The 21,515-nt window shown below is 45.6% G+C and overlaps 1 protein-coding gene across 9 annotated transcripts in view; it reads left to right on the top strand.

Annotated features, from left to right (window-relative positions):
* Nucleotides 1-21,515, top strand: part of DENND1A (DENN domain containing 1A) — a 514,179-nt gene that overhangs the window by 418,406 nt on the left and 74,258 nt on the right. For 8 of the 9 annotated variants that reach the window (XM_075579369.1, XM_075579373.1, XM_075579371.1 and 5 more), the window contains 2 exons: nt 5,129-5,185; nt 9,129-9,260. In XM_075579369.1, coding sequence (XP_075435484.1) covers nt 5,129-5,185; nt 9,129-9,260 — 189 coding nt within the window. Of the gene's footprint in view, nt 1-5,128; nt 5,186-9,128; nt 9,261-14,362; nt 14,608-21,515 lie in introns of those variants that run through there. The other variant, XM_075579374.1, reaches the window with a different exon arrangement.

Below are 21,515 nucleotides of genomic sequence, written 5' to 3'. Positions count from 1 at the left end.
CCGGAGAGGCTGTTTAATGAATGCACATTATGGTATATTGGAACAGGGGAGGGAGACATGTTGAGATACAGTAAGGGTCGGAAGTGGAGTGTGTAAGATTGGAGCCGTTCAATGGGGCACGTATGTACAAACAGAGACATGCTGGGTGCACACAAACATGAGACCTTAAAGAATAATAGAAAATAAAAATATATAGTTAACTGAAGTCCAGGTGCTTGCAGATAGACAGAGAACACCAGCCAGCCCAATAGATATATAAAAAAACAGGAATTCTGCAGCATACTCCGTAGAAAAAAGATAATTTAATATAGATAAATCATCAGGCAATGAAACATGCTCCAGAGCAACGTACGTTTCAGACCATAAGGTCCTTTCTCAAGCTCTAATCAGTAATGAAGCAGGGACAGAATATATAGGAGGGATACACAAAAAAGCGCCAAAACCGTAATGATCAAAGTACAAGCAGCTGTGTGATCAGTGCTGCTGGTCAGAGTGCAAGCACAACGCATGCACAATAGCTATAAGCCTACACACACTACCTTAGATGTTAATATCACTACCCTAGATGTTAAAAGTTCTACACATTTCTACTCACTCAAACCCAAAACAATGGTTGTACAGGCTTCTATGTGTTAATCCTTGCACCCCTCAGGCTGCCGATCGCGTACAATCAAAGGGGGGAGACCCGCTGGCGTCCTCAACAACCAGCGTCGCTAGGTTGATACCCTTCACATGCGCAGAGCTCAAACTATGATTGGTGGGAGTGGGGGGGGGGGCAGGACCCAGTGGAATTAAGTCAAACACTGCCGAAATGATTAAACAGAGAGAGATATATTAGCAGCCACCTCTGGTGTCCCCATAGACATAGATCGTATAAATAAATACTCCTAGCACCTGGCAGTCACCCTAACCCAGCACCTATGTGTTCCAAACTACCTAAATAAATGCTCTAATGCATATGCTAAAAAAGCCCTACAAAAAAAGGGCAGCACCTAATAAAATAAGGTGAAATAAAATAAACATATCCAATCAATAAGCAAACAAATAAATGTGGAGTAAAAAGAAAAATAAGGGGGGAAAAGGAAGAAGTGAAGGGGGGGAAAAGAGGATACGAGGGAAAACAAGGAACTAGAGTATAACAAGGCAGAATAAACATAAGAGGAGGGAAAGTAAGGTTCTCATAATGAAACATACCAGACTAGGTTCTAGTCCTGCTTCAATTTAAAATAGTCCAGCCCTGGGAGGTTACTACCGCCTTTTCAAACAGGGACAATTAGTCCTTCAAACACACACGAAAATATAAGGGAAACCCAATTATAAGGTCATGTGAACAACCCAGGATAGAACGGGGTGCACATCGCAAGTGCATAGACTAAAAGGGAACGGAACAAAGGGGGGACAATGTACTAAACGCTGCTCTCCCATGATGCAGCGCACCAAAAAGTACCAACACATGCATCCCGAGACTGAACAGAGTTCATTCCTCAGAAACCCGCCAGGTCATAGTCACGATTAAGACCAAGGGGATGCAAAGTCCCTAATTTGTGTACCAACAGGGCTTCTCACTTTTTAAGGATAAACACCCTATTACCCCCACGTCTCAGTTTCAAGACATGGTCTATAACTTATACCCATAACTGGCTAAAACTGTGCCAGGCTAGTAAAAAATGAGCGGACACAGGCTGATCTTGTACCCGACATCTGATCGTGGATTTGTGTTGGCTCACCGTCACTTCAGCTTTCGCGTGGTCTCGCCAACATAAGCCATACCGCAGGGCCACTTAATAAGATAAACCACAATGTCGGTGTTTCATGTGGTACTGCCGTCCTGTTTGTGGATGCGTGAATGTTGAGCCTTTTTTAATGTTCCCGCATTGTACACATGCTAGACATGGAAAAGTTCCGTTGACAGGTGTGCCTAAGAATCTTGTTGTAGATATTTTCACGGTCCCAAAGTCAGCTCAAACAATAGAGTCCCTGATGGTTGGTTCCCTTCTGTAGGACATCAATGGTGGTGCTGTTAGTATTCTGCCAAGTTTTGCTTCTGTTTCAATGAGATACCAAAACTTACGAATGAGACAGCTGATGTCTCCACTAGCTGTGGAGAAGGTGCTAATAAATGAAATTCTACCAGTGACTTTATTACTCGTTTTTGGACAAAGAAGAAACTCCCTATCCATAGTGGATACAGACATCCTATCAGCCTCAAGAATGTCCCAAGGATATCCTCTGGTCCCAAATGTATCCACCTTTATCCACCATAGCCTTTCATCAACCTTAGCCGGTTCACTCACAATCCTCTTCACCCTGTATAAACTGGCTTTTGGGCAGGGAGCATATACTATGAGATAGATGAAAGCTTTCATGCAATAAAAGCATATTGCGGCCCGTGCTTTTGGAATAAAGATCTATCTGGATCATATTATCTACTAGATATACACGTGTCCACAATGCTGACCTTCAGATCATAATGCATAGTAAAACTTATAGTATCCAGAGCAGAGTTCAATTGTTGGTGAAATGTAAGGAGAAAGTCCACGCTGCCAGACCATAACATGAATATATCGTCTATATAACGTAACCATGTGGTGGCAGATTGTAGATACAGCGGATTCGTTTACACATATTGGTCTTCAAAATAATTTATAAAAACATTAGCATACGAGGGAGCCACATTTGAACCCATTGCGGTCCCTCGTACCTGATTGAAGAATTGATCTTCAAATAAAAAATAATTTTCGAACAGAACCAACTTCAGTAGTGTTAACAAGAAATCTTGTTCCTGGTCAGAAAAGGATTGCGTCTGAGCAAGATAGAAACGGACTGCCTCCACCCCCTCGCAGTGTGTGATGTATGTGTAGAGGCTGTCCACATCCAAAGTAACCAGAAGCACCCCTGGTGTGTTGATATTTAAAGTCCTAAGATGTAATAGGAACTTGATGGTATCTTGTACATAAGAAGGGCCCATGGTGACGAGCGGTCTTATCATCGTATCCAAAAACGTTGCAATCGGTTCAAATATTGAATTAGTGCCCGCCACTGTAGGACGCCCGGGGGGATCATCTAGCTTCTTATGCACCTTTGGTAGCGTATACAGTACCAGAATGATAGGATCATCCACCGTTAGATAAAGCTTCAGTTGTTTATTGATCAGTCCCATAGACACAGCCCTGACAAGAAGAGACTGTGAGGCCTCTTTTTTAGAGAAAGATTCATCTCAGGGAGGAGACAGGGAGCTACGCGAAGGGCAGGGAAACATACCAGAGGAAGAGGAGGAGGTCGACGACCACGCCAACCGCAACAACAGATGATAACACGGTAATTTCAATAGGGATTTCGACAGTATCAACATTTCGTCATACACCCTCACGGATATTGAGAACAAAGTCCTACAGAGGGGCCTGTACAACCATTGTTTTAGGTTTGAGTGAGTAGAAATGTGTAGAACTATGGCATTATATGATATTAACATCTAGGGTGGTGTGCGTAGGCTTGTAGCTATTGTGCATGCGTTGTGCTTGCACTCTGACCAGCAGCACTGATCACACAGCTGCTTGTACTTTGATAATTACTGTTTTGGCACTTTTTTGTGTATCCCTCCTATATATTCTGTCCCTGCTTCATTACTGATTATGGAAAATGAGGGAAAGGAAACACCCTTTAACTTGCACTCAGTGTCTCGGTAGATATGATTATTAGAGTTAATACTTATTATTTTAATATAGAAATTTAAAAAAGGGGGGGGTGATATCATGAACATCTAATCTTGATCATGTACATACATTTAGAACAACAAACACAAACATATATACAAACATAAACTGGAAAGGGACCTAATGAGCAGCCCATAGGTAGGAATTCAATCAATGTAATCAAGGCTCACATAGGTATAATACATGGAGCCCCCATTCCAGCACTAATTAAAAAACCTGTAATCAATCAGACAGGTATCCAAGGCTAACAATCATAATATTATGGTGCTACGTGTAACATGCAAGTGTTATCAATTGAGAGATACACCTGCTTCTCACCACAGGAAAATAGACTTATTTAAATAGTTAACAAGCCTAATGATAATAATTTCTAACTACAATACTTAATAGCTTAAATCTAATCTACAGTGCAGCAGTGGAGAACGGCCCACAAAATGTGATTCGATTGGCCCTGAGGCACGGGTCAGAGCCCGTATCAATTTATAGCCTCTTACACTAAGCTAAATGAACTGCACTAGGTGAGTGATAATAATATAATGCACGAGCACACAATAATAGTAGTAATAAAAAAGCACGGGGTGGGGTGAGAGTCGCTAGGAGAGTGAACGCTGCAGTCAGCTGCTAATGTTGCTTACAGCTGAGAGACCATGTTTTGTTATAACAGTCTAGTTGGTCAGCTTCATAGCAAATCATGAAGTAGTAGCATAAACCCACTTGCTATACACATTGTGCCATCGTCATGGCTCAAATATACCTCAATAGTGTCAAAAGTCAAGCAGTGTATTGGATATGGCTACAGATTAGCAGATAATGTGATTCAAGTGATCACACTGTGTAGCGTGTTGCTATCTTGTCTGCTAAGCTCGGCGTTCAGAGACGCTCACCACTCACCACCCGGTCGGAGCTGCGTCGTGACGTCATGACGTTTGGCCTTGTTAGTCCCGCCTCCCACCTTTCTTACTTTCCCTCCTCTTATGTTTATTCATTACTGATTAGAACTTGAGAAAGGACCTTATGGTCTGAAACGTACGTTGCTCTGTAGCATGTTCGATTGCCTGATAATTTATCTATATTAAATTATCTTTTTTCTACTAAGTGTGCTGCAGATTCCTGTTTTGTGTGTGCGTGCGTGCGTGCGTGTGTGTGTGTGTGTGTGTGTGCATGTGTGTATATATATATATATATATTTTATATATATATCAATCATCTCCAACCTCATCAATGCCAAGGGATGGGGATTGTATTTCATGGGCTTGTCCAGCCTCCTCAGTGCATATTATCAGACATGTAAATCTGAAGCAATGGGGGAGGAAGCAGAGTGAGGCCGTAGCAGGCCCAAGCTTTGTACAGGTTACTGGTTTGTCTTCCACCTGCCCTGCAATGTAACGGGAATTTCAAACTCGTCTCTCCCGCAGGCTAAAGATCACGCAAAAATGGGGATAAAAGAGGTGAAAAATCGCTTGAAGCAGAAGGTACTTGAATTATGTTTGTTTATTGTAAATATCTACGCACGGCGTATGAAATGCAGAGCGCTACAGGATAATACGCTGCCCTGTGTGTGTGTCACTCTGCTGCACGTACCATTCGCTCCTTGTGTGCAGTATCTTATCTTTTACATGACACAGGCTTTATACAGGCATACCCCGCGAGTACGTACATATTTTCAATTGCACCTAACCCTTTGTACAGTGGCGGCCGCCTTCAGTCTACAGCGGCCGCCCCTGCGGTTATTTAAAAAATGCGTTCAGACGCGGGCATTTTTTTTTCTTTCCAGCGCCGCAGGCGCTTCCTTTGTTCAGCGCCATTAGTGCTGATCGGGAGAAACGGCCGCAAGATGCGGCTGGCGCACTGGCAACTTCGGCACAAAAATTAAAATGGCAGGGAAAATTGCGGTTAAGCTTTAGATGAAGCTTAGCCGCAACAGTACGTACGCTCGCTTCGCGAGTACCGACACTACGGCTATGTCCCCGCTGCTTGATGGCGACACGCGCCTCTCACCAGTCCCTCACCTCCTTCCTTGTTGTCCTTAAGGTGGAGGATGAGTGCAGGGGGATAGGGGAAGGTGGAACAGGGAGAGATGGGAGAGGGAGGGCAGGGGGAATGGAGAGATCGGGCACCGCCATTAAGAAGCAGCTATTTTGCTTTTTATTCCATTAACATCATCTCCTTAATTGTTAACCACTAGGGCAACATTTTAGATCTAGGGGGTGTGAAATGACTTAGCACGCCTGCATCACTGACTCGTGTATATATATTTAATAGGACTATTCTCTCTGCACCCATCCCTGCTTCTGTTTGCCCTTCACTCCTAACTCCTTATTCAATGATTTTATGATTTTATGTTATTGATACTCCTAATACTTTCCATTGGCTCTACACTGGTCCTACTATACGATGACTGTGGGGCCAAGCATCTTTCCAGTAAATACCCTCCCCCCGTAGATATGCCCTCTGTTTATTTGTACTCCGTGTCCATAGTTATCACCCATCAATTGCTGCCTCAAACGGATGTGTAGATAGACGTTCATGTGTTAATAAGTACATCTATTTATGTATATGCCAGTGTGTGTATATATATATATATATATATATATATATATATATATATACTCACTGGCATATACATAAATAGATGTACTTATTAACACACATATATATATATATAAAGCAACTGTAAATATTACTGTATGTTCATTTGCATGTCTTAGACAGGTCTGCAACCCTGTCTTTCCCCATTATCGCCCAGCATACAGCGCTTCCACTGCAGCAAGGGATTCTGGGAAATGACATGCAAATGAGCACTCAGTGCCACCTTTTGTCTCAAGCTCGTATTACACAAGCAAATCCTCAAGCCAATGCATGCTGTTTTAAACACAGCTTTTAGACAGAGGCTGGGATGAGATGCAAAGCCATTAAACCCACTCACAGACATGTTTCAACCTTGATGGGTATCATCAGTGTGAGGTTGGTTGTAATGGCAAAGCAGGTTTGAGACTAGACTAGGTATTCACCACAATTATTAAGGTTATGGTGGGTAAAAAAAGTGACAAAAACCCTCCACAGTAAAGCATAAAGCAACTGTAAATATTACTGTATGTTCATTTGCATGTCTTAGACAGGTCTGCAACCATCTCCCACTTATATACATTGTCACCTTTCACAAGAATGTCGGGGTCCGTTGGGTGCTGTTGGCAAGCAAACAAATCAATACTCTGCTAAATGGTGCAGGCATGGATGTTAACATTGTGGGGAAGAGACTTATATCCACAGAATGGTTATGTAACCCCCACTAATCTTTTTTGGGGAGGGGGTAGGATAACCACCGTGCGTGATATTAAAAGCAGTAGGATAGTTAGATTGTTGTAATAACTTGAATGACGGGATTGTAAGAGATCTGTGAAGTAGACCACACATGGGGGGTGGGGGGCGGGGTGTAATGGTGAGCAATTGCAGTACAGTACATGCATTGTAAAGTGGATAAAAGGTAGTGCTTCACTTTAAGTACATTTTCGCTTTACATACATGCTCTGGACCCATTGCATACGTTAATGCGCGGTATGCCTGTATTCTCAGTTTGTTACACAGTTACATAGTTATATTCAAAGTAAATAAGGATGAAAAAAGACAGACATCCATCAAGTTCAACCTATGCTAAATTTAGACAACAGATACTTGATCCTATATCTATACTTATTGATCCAGGGGAAGGCAAACACAAAACTCCAGAGTCACATCATCCAATGATATCTCATAAGGGGGAAAATAAATTCCTTCCTGACTCCAATAATGGCAATCAGATTACTCCCTGGATCAACATCCTTCCCATGAATACTTATTTGGTATATCCCTGTATACCTTTCCTTTCTAAAAAGATGCACAACCTCTTTTTGAGCATCTCTATTGTATCTGCCATCATAGTCTCCATGGGTAATGAATCCCACACTGTAACTGCCCTTACTGCAAAGGACCCTTTCCTTTGTTGCTGGTGAAATCTCATTTTCTCCAACCTTAAGGGATGCCCCCGAGTCCTTTGTGCTGCCCGTGGGATAAATAGTTGTTGTATTTGACATTGCCGTTTAATTGGAGGAGAAACCCATTTCTAATACAGCTCATTTAGATTCATCATTTATTTCCTGTAGAAAAGCGTTTTACTGACTGCAATGCTGCTTCTTGCCTCTCCCATGGCGCTGATGGAGTTAATATTAGATATTATAATAACTTGAGAAGAATTTGACTTCCCGTCGCTGCCACATTGGTAAAGTTTCTTCCCCTGGGCATTAGGGAAGACATTGTAGATTTGATGAGGTTATTGCGGAGCTCTGTGTGCTTGTTATAACGTGGGTCATACACGTGTATCACTCGGAGCAGGGCCCTCCTCACCTGCTGTACCCGTGGGTGTCACTCGGAGCAGGGTCCTCACCTGCTGTACCCGTGTGTCACTCGGAGCAGGGCCCTCCTCACCTGCTGTACCCGTGGGTGTCACTCGGAGCAGGGCCCTCCTCACCTGCTGTACCCGTGGGTGTCACTCGGAGCAGGGCCCTCCTCACCTGCTGTACCCGTGTGTCACTCGGAGCAGGGCCCTCCTCACCTGCTGTACCCGTGTGTCACTCGGAGCAGGGCCCTCCTCACCTGCTGTACCCATGTGTATCACTCAGAGCAGGGCCCTCCTCACCTGCTGTACCCGTGTGTCACTTGGAGCAGGGCCCTCCTCACCTGCTGTACCCGTGTGTCACTCGGAGCAGGGCCCTCCTCACCTGCTTTACCCGTGGGTGTCACTCGGAGCAGGGCCCTCCTCACCTGCTGTACCCGTGTGTCACTCGGAGCAGGGCCCTCCTCACCTGCTGTACCCGTGGGTGTCACTCAGAGCAGGGCCCTCCTCACCTGCTGTACCCGTGTGTCACTCAGAGCAGGGCCCTCCTCACCTGCTGTACCCGTGGGTGTCACTCAGAGAAGGGCCCTCCTCACCTGCTGTACCCGTGGGTGTCACTCGGAGCAGGGCCCTCCTCACCTGCTGTACCCGTGTGTCACTCGGAACAGGGCCCTCCTCACCTGCTGTACCCGTGTGTCACTCGGAGCAGGGCCCTCCTCACCTGCTGTACCCGTGTGTCACTCGGAGCAGGGCCCTCCTCACCTGCTGTACCCGTGTGTCACTCGGAGCAGGGCCCTCCTCACCTGCTGTACCCGTGTGTCACTCGGAGCAAGGCCCTCCTCACCTGCTGTACCCGTGTGTCACTCGGAGCAGGGCCCTCCTCACCTGCTGTACCCGTGTGTCACTCGGAGCAGGGCCCTCCTCACCTGCTGTACCCGTGTGTCACTCGGAGCAGGGCTGAGAGGGGTCAGTGTGATTTCTCTGAAAGCTCAATTGCATAACAGTGTTACTGACCGTGCTCCCTCCCATCTATGTATTTTACACAGGACTTGGCTGAAAATGGCTGCAGTGTGGCCCAGGAAGAGCCCATCCCCAAGATGTCCCCGTCACCATCTGCTGAAAAGAAGGACCTCAAAAACAGAGAGGAGAGAAGGCCCATCACGGTGCATTTTGGGCAGGTATGTTACAGAATTGTGTACTATATCTGTTTCCTGTGTACATTAAACATGGAGATCGATTCCTGGCTGGCATAAAATAGAGGAATGGCAGGTACATTTTTGATTCGACTGAGTCGGTGACTCCGAGGAGTACTTCCTGTGAGTCGGAGACTCCGAGGAGTACTTCCTGTGAGTCGGAGACTCCGAGGAGTACTTCCTGTGAGTCGGAGACTCCGAGGAGTACTTCCTGTGAGTCGGAGACTCCGAGGAGTACTTCCTGTGAGTCGGAGACTCCGAGGAGTACTTCCTGTGAGTCAGTGAACATATCACATGTAAGGATCAGAGCAGCACATACACAGGGTACCTCTGAAATCAGACGTCATCTGGAGGCGCTGCAGAGGGAGCCGGGAGAAGAGAATGTGCCAATATATTACAGGGTTTACCTGCTTTGGGGTGACAGATCCTCCCACTCCCAAATCTACACAATAAAGGAACCTGAATTTGTCAGAGGTGGGCACAGAACATTAATATACGAGGGTCCCACAACCCTCACCAGACCCTCCAGTATCGCAGAGACTTGTAACGTGGTGCGGTGCCTTCCGACACTGAAGGGGTTAAAATTGTATGAAAAAATGAAGGCCAATATTCACTAAAGGGTGCTATGCTTTAGTACAGCGGTGCGCAAACTGGGCGGCGCAAGGCGCCGAGGAGAGCAGGCAAGGGTGCGCACGGGGAAAAGTTTGCGCACCCCTGCTTTAGTACATGCTAGCTCGCATCCAAATGACCTACTGATGCATAGCACCATTTAGTGTACATGGGTATAATCCCTAGAGCAGGGGTGCGCAAAGTGGGGGGCGGGAGAATTTCCATGGGGGCGCAATGGCTACAGAGGACCCGCGTTCTCCCCCAAGGCATTTAAATGAAATGCCGGGGGACCACGCAAGGCCTCTGCAGCTTCTCCTACCTATCTTCGGCGATGTGTCAGCATGGTAACCGGAGTCAAATGACGCCACGGGGTCACGTGTCGTCGCGTTTCCATGGCAACGTGACGTCACATTACTCCGCAACGTCATTTGACGCCGGAGCTGAGGAGGGGGAGCAAAAGCCGGGAGGTAAGCAGGGGGGGGGGGGGACGCAGGTTAAAAACTTGGCTCACCCCTGCCCTAGAATGGTCACTGGCTGCCTGTGGGACAGAGATTTTGTTCCACTCCAGGTTACTTTCCAGTGTATCTGGGGGCTTTTAACGTGTGTTTATGCATGTGTATACAGTATGTATATGTACATTATAATTTAGAAAGTTTATTTGTCCTGCTATTCACGCTTAATCCTAGAGCTAGCAAACTTGCATGCTATCTAATAGGAACAAAGAGCACAGGTGGGGTTTTGGTATGTTTGACCAATAGCTTAGTATATTATATATAATATATTTCTATATATATATATATGTATCGACAAATGCACTCGCCCACTCGCCTGGGGCAAGTGCATTTTAGCTGCAGGCAAGCCGTCACTCCCCCAAGCCACATGCGGCTCTTTCATGCTGGCAATCAATGTGCTCTGCCCAAATCAATTACTGCCACTGAGTGCCTCGTCAATCATCTCTATGGTGACCAAGCCTCTCTTTTTAATGTGCATGCGAGGTAAGGACTCCCTTGCAATAAATTATTACGCATGTCCCTGACTCCTGGCTTCACTTCCCGTGATCCCACGCGCACCCGGCTTTAGTTATGAGGCTGCACGATGGTGTGAATGTGGCTCGTGTAAGACGGAGGAGCAAGAGGGGAAGCAACGGCGGTCATGTACCTAGTGCTGTGCGGAGGGGGGTGGGAGGATATGGGGTAGCCTCGTACTGTGCGGAGGGGGGAGGTAGGAGATGGGGTAGCCTCTTGCTGTGCGGAGGGGGGTGGGAGGAGATGGGGTAGCCTCGTGCTGTGCGGAGGGGGGTGGGAGGAGATGGGGTAGCCTCGTGCTGTGCGGAGGGGGGTGGCAGGAGATGAGGTAGCCTCGTGCTGTGCGGAGGGGGATGGGAGGAGATGGGGTAGCCTTGTGCCGTGTAGAGGGGGTGGCAGGAGATGGGGTAGCCTCGTGCTGTGCGGAGGGGGGTGGGAGGAGATGGGGTACCCTCGTGTTGTGTGGAGGGTGGTGGGAGGAGATGGGGTAGCCTCGTGCTGTGCGGTGGGGGTGGGAGGAGATGGGGTAGGGGCTCCTTGGTAGCTTCCATATTATGTGACCGCATAGTTTGGAGACATTGTTTTGATTTGTCTCGTTACATTGAGTATGACGTCACATTGGCTTTGTTTAAATGCATTTATGACGTCACACGAAGGTTGACCAGCCTCCGGTGCATTGATAATAGCTTTAGATTAAATATTTTGATGTCGCTCAGGTTATCTGCCCATCTGTTTGATATCCGGGTACGGTCACATGACGGCAGACACGTCATAGTGATGTCATGGTGTGTGGTCATCATTTTGTAGATGGTTCATCATGTTGAGGTCACCTAATTATGAGTTGTTAATGACATTTTGTGGTCATAGTGTATAGTGATTTTAGGATGATTTATTAAGCCCCTTCATGATCTGAATCAAAGGTTTCAAGTCCAGATATTTCTGTCAAATACGTTTTGTGGAGTCCCTTAAATAGAATTGGTGAATTAGGTCCAAATCAATAGGACTCTGGCACTGCCGCATGCTTCTTGTTACATTTAGGTTTGAACCCTTAAATAGCCCATAAAGTAATAAAAAACATTATTTACAGTAGTAAAATCCTCAAGCTGGAAAATTAACACGTATCACAACACACAAATACATGTAGTAAGGTGGGGGCTGAGACGCCAGAGATGCCACATTACCCATAACATCTACAGAGGGGAAAGGCAGCACAACGCAAATGTATAACTCGCATTAATAAGAAACACTTGGGGTTCTTCCTTCACTACCCCAAAAACATCACTTATTGGGAAACTGTCACATTTATTCAATGACTTTCTCTATTCCTAAATCCAAGCGCGGTTCTATTCGTTCAGGGCTCCCACTGTGTTCCCGTCACATCGTCCGGAGACACACAAAGTTGTGCTATGTGATCAATTGTTCACCTAACCAAAGGCACATTATAATGTTGCTATTAATATAATCATCAATCATCTATAACCATGAAATCAATGATCAAATGCTCAGTTGTACAGTGGGATTAAAAAAGAAATGGGTGGCGGGCCCGGGGGCGAGTCCCTTTCTGTGTCTGGCGAGTAGCATTTTTTATATTTGTCGAGCCGTGTGTGTGTGTGTGTGTGTGTGTGTGTGTGTGTGTGTGTGTGTGTGTGTGTGTGTGTGTGTGTGTGTGTGTGTGTGTGTACATACATATATATATATGTATGTATGTAAAACATTTGGATGTGCAACAATATAAAATGAAGTAATTAAATACAGATAATTAAATGCTGCCTCAGAATTCCTAACCTCACACTCAGGTTAACATATATAAAACAGACAGAATGAATAACGGGCGCAGATAAAAATATCAGTAATTAATACAATAATACACAATGTGTCACGGAAGGTGGTCGGGGTAGTAACCAAGTCCCAATTCTCTTGGTCCTAAAGAGAATGAAAAAAGCGCCAAAATAGTTAAGTAAGAAACGGCAACTTTATATAGAAACTAGCTGATATACCCGGCGTTGCCCGTGATGTAATGTTCTGCCTCCCCCATCCTCCCTCTCAACTCCCTTCCCCCCCTCTTCACAGCTGTTCAGGCTTCCCCCCCTTCTCTCCTGACTCCCTACCCCCCCTCTCTCCTGACTCCCTCTCTCCCCCCCTCTCTCCTGACTCCCTCTCTCCCCCCCCCTCTCTCCTGACTCCCCCTCTCCCCCCCCTCTCCTGACTCCCTCTCCCCCCCTCTCTCCTGACTCCCTCTCCCCCCCTCTCTTCTGACTCCCTCTCCCCCCCCTCTCTCTCCTGACTCCCTCTCTCCCCCCTTCTCTCCTGACTCCCTCTCCCCCTCTCTCCTGACTCCCTCTCCCCCCCTCTCTTCTGACTCCCTCTCCCCCCCCTCTCTCTCCTGACTCCCTCTCTCCCCCCTTCTCTCCTGACTCCCTCTCCCCCTCTCTCCTGACTCCCTCTCCCCCCCTCTCTCCTGACTCCCTCTCTCCCCCCCCCTCTCTCCTGACTCCCTCTCTCCCCCCCCTCTCTCCTGACTCCCTCTCTCCCCCCCTCTCTCCTGACTAACTCCCCCCCCCTCTCTCCTGACTGAATACCACACCCCGTCTGTCCGCTGTGCGCCGCCATCTTACCGGGGGCAGCTGCAGGAGGAAGGGGGTCCTTCCGGAGGCTGCCTGCCCACTGCCTGTCCCCCCGCCGGGGAGGGAAGTGAACGTTGGCGGCTGGGGCAGGAGGGCCGCGCCGCGCTTCCCCTCCGTCCGGGAGCCGGTGGGGGGGAGGGAGAGAGAGAGAGTTGGGTGATGTCATAGAGCCACCAATCTGATTGACCAGAGGCTGAGGACCAATCAGATTCACCGCAGCTAGTACCAACCTTTCGATTTTATATATTAAGATAGCAAATTGGCTACTTACAACAGAGCTGATAAAATCAGGCAGTGTGGGTGTGTGTCACCTCACAGGCAGGCAGTGTGGGTGTGTGTCACCTCACAGGCAGGCAGTGTACAGCTGGCTCCCTCTCTGCTTGGAATCCTCCGTGCCTGGAGTTTTTAACTCCTGCAGTGCTGTTTTGCTCTGCGTGGTTGGGTGCTGGTCCAGCAGTGTTGTTACCTCTCCGGTGTTGACATTCCCTGTCTGACTACCACGATCACGTGGCTATGATGTCAGACGCCAATGTCTACAGTAGTAACTGCGCGCTCGTAACACACTGACTATTGAACTATATCATGTTCTCTGGAGCCAAACATTTGATCCGTAAATAGATATAGCCTTTAAAAGCATGAAATAAATGCACAGTAAAAGATGTATAGCTCTACGTGTTTCGTTCCTAGCATCGGAACTTCATCAGGAGTTTTTTGGGACTTAGTTTCTACCCCGGGCACCTTCTGTGACACATAGTGTATTATTTTATTAATTACTGATATTTTTATCTGTGCCCGTTATTCATTCTGTCTGTTATTTCCCCTGATGAAGTCACATGCCGTGACGAAACGCGTAGGGACGTGGTGACGTCATTGTGTGCGGAGGTTTGCGAGGAAGTCCTGTGTCTCCAGCAGTCTCAGCCAGCTGATTCTCCTACTGCCGATACGCCAACTCTGATCAAGGGAGACTAAGTAAGGCATCTGTGAGATGCTGTGGGGCGACGCTAGCTTGTGGCAGGAGCTGTACACGGCCATTATGTGGCAATCAGGTGCAAATTATCCATCTTGGACTCCTCCACCCCTGTTGATGACTCCTTAATAGAGATTTCTATCCAATGAATTTGTTCTTTTAATATCCTGTAAGTGCAATTCCTTGGGACTGCTTGTTATAATAAATGTATCCCTTTTATACACAGTTATACGCTATGGAGCCTGCGCTTCTCTTTGTCTTTTGTTTATATGTAGAGGTATCGGTACCGTGTTAGCCGAGCTTTAATAATCAAAAATGAATAGACGATACCGTTCTGGGGCTAACGAAATGCTTTTATTTGTGCGAGCTTTCCAGATACACTGATCTCTTCTTCCGGCGGTGTTACAATGAATGAAGCCAAAAAAGGGTTTTAACTTTAAAATAGTGCATCCTGGAATGTGATCTGTGATATGTATATACAGTGGTGTGAAAAAGAAAGTACACCCTCTTTGAATTCTGTGGTTTTACATATCAGGACATAATAACAATTGTTCTTTAGCAGGTCTTACAATTGGGTAAATACAACCTCAGAAGAACAACAACACATGACATATTACACAGTGTCATGATTTATTTAACAAAAATAAAGCCAAAATGAAGAAGCTATGTGTGAAAAACTAAGTATACCTTATGATTCAATAGCTTGTAGAACCACCTTTAGTAGCAATAACTTGAAGTAATCATTTTCTGTATGACTATCAGTCTCTCACATCGTTGTGGAGGAATTTTGCCCACTCTTCTTTACAACGTTGCTTCAGTTCATTGAGGTTTGTGGGCATTTGTTAATGCACAGCTCTCTTAAGGTCCTGCCACAGCATTTCAATCGAGTTGAGGTCTGGACTTTGACTGGGCCATTGTAACACCTTGATTCTTTTCTTTTTTAGCCATTCTGTTGTAGATTTGCTGGTGTGCTTGGGATCATTGTCCTGTTGCATGACCCAATTTCGGCCAAGCTTTAGCTGTCGGACAGATGGCCTCACATTTGACTCTAGAATACTTTGGTATACAGAGGAGTTCATGGTCGACTCAATGACTGCAAGGTTCCCAGGTCCTGTGGCTGCAAAACAAGCCCAAATCCTCACCCCTCCACCACCGTGCTTGACAGTTGGTATTAGGTGTTTGTGCTGATATGCTGTGTTTGGTTTTCGCCAAACGTGGAGCTGTGCATTATGGCCAAACATCTCCACTTTGGTCTCATCTGTCCAAAGGACATTGTTCCAGAAGTCTTGTAGTTTGTTCAGATGCAACTTTGCAAACCTAAGCCGTGCTGCCATGTTCTTTTTAGAGAGAAGAAGCTTTCTCCTGGCAACCCTTCCAAACAAACCATACTTGTTCAGCCTTTTTCTAATTGTACTGTCATGAACTTTAACATTTAACATGCTAACTGAGGCCTGTAGAGTCTGAAATGTAACTCTTCGTTTTTTTTGCAATTTCTCTGAGCATTGCACAGTCTGACTTTGGGGTGAATTTGCTGGGACGTCCACTCGTGGGAAGATTGGCAACTGTCTTGAATGTTTTCCACTTTTGAATAATCTTTCTCACTGTAGAATGATGGACTTTAAATTGTTTGGAAATGGCCTTATAACCCTTCCCAGATTGATGGGCAGCAACAATTGCTTCTCTAAGATCATTGCTGATGTCTTTCTTCCTTGGCATTGTGTTAACACACACCTGAATGCTCCAGACCAGCAAACTGCTAAAACTTCGGCTTTTATAGAGGTGGTCACACTTGCTGATGATCAATTAATCAAGAGCATTTGATTAGCAGAACCTGTCTGCTACTTAGCATCTTAATTCCTATGGAAGCAGTAAGGGTGTACTTAGTTTTTCACACATAGCTTCTCCATTTTGGCTTTATTTTTTTTAAATAAATCATGACACGGTGTAATATGTCATGTGTTGTTCATCTGAGGTTGTATTTACCTAATTTTAAGACTTGCTAAGGAACAGATGATTGTTATTATGTCCTGATATGTAAAACCATAGAATTCAAAGAGGGAGTACTTTCTTTTTCACACAACTGTGTGTGTGTATGTGTGTATGTGTGTATGTATATATCTGTATATGTATATATATGTATATATGTGTGTGTGTGTGTGTGTGTGTGTGTGTGTGTGTGTGTGTGTGTGTATATATATATATGTATGTATGTATGTGTGTATATATATATATATATATATATGTGTTAAACACAAAAAAGATGCCGCAATCAAATCACCCCTGGATGATTAAATAATCAGAGATAACCAAAGGTCAGGGTAGAAGATGACCCTCTGGTGGTGCTACCGACCCATGAGGAATATATAACACAGAAAAAGAAAAAGAAGGGTCAAAAAGGTGCACTCAAACACTGTATAATGAAAAATTGAAAAAAATGGACTTTATTGGCAAAGAGTATAAAAAACACATAAGACAGACCCACACAAGTCAAATAGTAAATTGCTGTGTGACACAACATTAGAACATCAAAGAGGTAAATAAGGTCTGGTAAGAACCAAAGTAAAAAAAAATTGTTGTTACAGATATACCATAACAGAACCAGGGGAAAGGAAATTTCCCCGGGTACTGTGACTTAGATCGGCCGATCCAAAACACAAAATGATAATCAATATGAATGGTAAATCAAACCAGAACACAGAAAAAGATATATACATAATACATTAACCTCTTAGTGATGGTGAGAGATGGTATAACACACAGCTGGAGATGAATAAAAATTAGACCCTATAATGCGCTGCAAATCAGCTCTGTAAAGTTGATGCCAAAGCTAGGCTGCACACATGGAATTAGCAGCAAGTGAGGGAAATCCAAATGATGCACTCGTTGCACTCTAATCAAGACCCCAGAGGTACAAAGCTCAAAAGTAATGAGCAAAGATTCTGTTGGAATAACCAAGGGACAGGGAGCACTACAGAAAGGTAGTAGACAAAGCAATGCGGAAGTCCTGTGATACAGACCAGCGTCTCACGCTAGGGCATCAGCGACATCACAAAGGAAAATCTTGAGCAGTCTGATGTTGCACACGGGTCAGAAGAGGGTGGGGGTGCTGTCACAGCTCTGCTCCGACGGCCGTTTCGCCAAAAAGGCTTCTTCCGGGAGCGCTCATTTGGACTTCCCTCTCTTGCTGCTAATTCCATGTGTGGAATCAACTTATATATATATATTGTGATGCCCACACCACGTTGCAGTCTCTTTAGTCCCAATTTAAGACAGGAAACTTAGCATTTCTCTCTCTTTGGGGTTTATTTACAGGGATTAAATCATACATCAATAGGCCCATTGTCCCTTTAAGTCCAAACAAAACATAATAAGAACCCCTATTCCCTTTAAGGAAATCTAACTACACTGTAGTTTTCGCCCTCACTAGTTGGATGGCCAGCTAAGCTGATTCCCACCTCTAAAACATGCCCTGGCATAGGCAACAATGTATACAGTCTCTGCACACAATAATAAAGCGTTTTGCTTATCTGTTAGTTGAATGCAGGTCAGCACAGGGGGTCTACGGAGCTGACATGAATGCGGGTCAGCACAGGGGGTCTCCGGAGCTGACATGAATGCAGGTCAGCACAGGGGGTCTCCGGAGCTGACATGAATGCGGGTCAGCACAGGGGGTCTCCGGAGCTGACATGAATGCGGGTCAGCACAGGGGGTCTCCGGAGCTGACATGAATGCGGGTCAGCACGGGGGGTCTCCGGAGCTGACATGAATGCGGGTCAGCACGGGGGGTCTCCGGAGCTGACATGAATGCGGGTCAGCACGGGGGGTCTCCGGAGCTGACATGAATGCGGGTCAGCACAGGGGGTCTCCGGAGCTGACATGAAAGCGGGTCAGCACAGGGGGTCTCCGGAGCTGATAGGAATGCGGGTCAGCACAGGGGGTCTCCGGAGCTGATAGGAATGCGGGTCAGCACAGGGGGTCTCCGGAGCTGATAGGAATGCGGGTCAGCACAGGGGGTCTCCGGAGCTGATAGGAATGCGGGTCAGCACAGGGGGTCTCCGGAGCTGATAGGAATGCGGGTCAGCACAGGGGGTCTCCGGAGCTGATAGGAATGCGGGTCAGCACAGGGGGTCTCCGGAGCTGACATAAATGCGGGTCAGCACGGGGGGTCTCCGGCATCAATCCTATGCAGTCAAAATAAAATAATCTCCATCACATGCAAACCGCGATTCGATCTCGCCGCCCATTTGATTGCGAGAAAAGAATGCGAGTGTTTAACGAGCGATCTGCATCTCGGAGCTTTGTGAATAGCAGTTACTGGCAAAAAATGCCAGTTTGCCCATTTTTTTCAGTTACTGTACGGCTTGTAATTGCCAGAGTGTTAACGCTCATTAAATAGCCGTTTTTATGCGATATTGCCCTGTTATTGAAGCTTTGTGAATAGCTACACATTTGATATCGCTTGAAAAGGGCACTTAACCAGCATTAATGCCCTTATCGATGTTTAGTGAATGGGCCCCTAAGGCCTCGTCCCCACTGCTCACGGCTGCGCGCGCTTTGGCCCCTCCATGGGGCCGGCCCCAGTCACTTCCGCCGCGCTCCTGCAGAAAGCGCGATGCCCGACCGCCTTTGCCAAAAGACCAGATTTTTGTCTTGTTGCGCAGCGGGCGACCAATGGCCACGTCACGGCAGCGGTTCAGCCAATGAGGGCGAACCAGCCGCGTGACGTAATGGCCACCCCCACCCCCGTAGTGAGTGATCCGAACTCCTTCAGATCGCTCGGATACAGGGAACGAGCGCCGCCAGGCACTCCGTCGCAAGCGCGAGGCGGCACTGGGGCCGTAGAGTATGTATAAGAGGCTTGGGGTAATCACAGGCTGCTTGTCTTGTATTATTTTTGAGGAGGACATTGGTAATTGTGAAGGTTCGTTAGAGAGAGTGACTCCGTGAGGTTACATGCGTCGCTAATAAAATGGTCTTCTATACTCAAGTATTCGTTATTTTTTCTGTTTGTTTATTTTAATGTCACAAAAAAAAACCCCAATATTCTTTCAAAGGAAAAGCTTACACATCCCGAGGTGCGGTTGCTGTAAATGACGGTTCCCTCTTCTCCTGCGACTGGGACACGACATTCATTCCTGTGCCAGGAAGAAGAAACCCTAATTATAAAATCCTCACCCAATCCCCGTCCCTTCCTCCGCCAACCAAAAAACTCCCCGTTCCCCCCCGCGTCTCCGCAGCAGGAGTAACAGATACGTTTGTGCGCTTTAATGTCATCATTAGCAGCGATTGCGTTTCAAGTCACAAAACATTACAAAGCAGGAGAAGTGGAGACACAATTACAAGCTGCCCAATCCTCTGCGTAGATGTGCGCGGCGAGGGGAAGGGAGATGTTCCCTTCTCCATTTGTCACTAGCGTTACATATCGCCTGGCATTATGCTAGTTTATGTAGAGGAGGCAGCGTTTTTTTTTTTTAATGCATGCATACGGATTAAGGTCAAGCCCTGTGTATCACTAATGCAGTTTCCCTGGCTGTACGACTGCAGCGTCTGTATCTAGCAACAGCAGTAAGATGCTTTAATTGAGACACACTGTCAAAGTAACAAACACATTTGCATAGTCTCTATTTATTCTCGCTGGAAAGGGCTGCTGCTGCTGCTGCTCCTCCAACATTTTTAATCAGCTTCCTTGTAAGGGAAGCTGGCTGCTTGCTGTCCTTGTGGGGGCTGCTGCCTCATCACATGACAGCTTACCTATACGGGGAGGGGGGTTTCTGTATTTTACACCAGCCTAACGTCAAGACAGGATCGTCACTCACGCAAATATAACCAAACATTCAGCGTATAATGCAGACTTCTGATTGTAATGATTATATACGTTACATTGCGCACGCTTTAGGGATAATGTTTGATCAAATCCGTGGTATAATCATCGAAATAAATATATGCTTGTCATCGAGATCATATTCTTGCAGAGAGCACTTTACACGAGACGCGTGTAAACACTTTAATCTGATTCTTGTACGGCATCAATCTCTTTAAACTGGTAAATGTCCCGGGATGGTCTGGGATAGCACAGGTCTGCAGAATACTAGAAGCAAGTCGGTAATGTCTACTCTACAGGATAAAAAGGCGTGTTCAAGTCACCCATTCAGGGGGCTTCTAAATGAAGTATACATACAAGTATACAGCATAAAGATATACATACATACAACACATATATATATATATATATATATAAATATATATATATATACTGTATCTCATCCCCCTTATAACGCTGTGCGTGGGGTCCAAAGAATCACATCGCATTATAAGCGGATCGCGTTAGAAATAATGTAAAATTGTATGCATTGTACAATAAAGTATTTAAGATACCAATAATCGTGTTGTAAAGTATTAATAAATACGAAAATTGGGAGCCATGCTTGCATCGTGTTATAAGCGGATCCGCTTTTTAACGGATTGCGTTATAACGGGGTTGAGCTGTATATATATATATATATATATATATATATATATATATATATATATATATATATTTCATTTTTTTATTGCGTTTTTCAACAGTTCTGGGGGAGGGGGGGTTCAGAAATAAAAGGGGGGAGGAATGGTGCAACATTCCCGACTAACACATATTGTATTGTATGTATTTATATATATATATATATATATATATATATATATAGCGCCATTAATGTACATAGCGCTTCACAGTAGTAATACACGTGGTAATCATATATAACAGATAATATAAATAACAGATCATGTGAATTAGTGATTCAGATGTAAAAGTAACATTAAGGAAGAGGAGTCCCTGCTCTGAGGAGCTTACAGTCTAATTTGTAGGTAGGGAGAACGTACAGAGACAGGAGGAGGGAGTTCTGGTAAGTGCGTCTGCAGGGGGCCAAGCTTTATGTATCATGTGTTCAGAATATCCACAGTGCTATTCATATGCTTCTTTAAGCACGTGTGAGAATACACAATGAATGACCGGTGGCAAAAGTAAGTAAATATA

Source organism: Ascaphus truei, chromosome 21 (assembly GCF_040206685.1).
Source record: "Ascaphus truei isolate aAscTru1 chromosome 21, aAscTru1.hap1, whole genome shotgun sequence".
NCBI classification, from domain to species: Eukaryota; Metazoa; Chordata; class Amphibia; order Anura; family Ascaphidae; genus Ascaphus; species Ascaphus truei.
The sequence above is the reverse complement of the archived record's forward strand: the minus strand, read 5'-3'. Positions and strand labels throughout refer to the sequence as shown.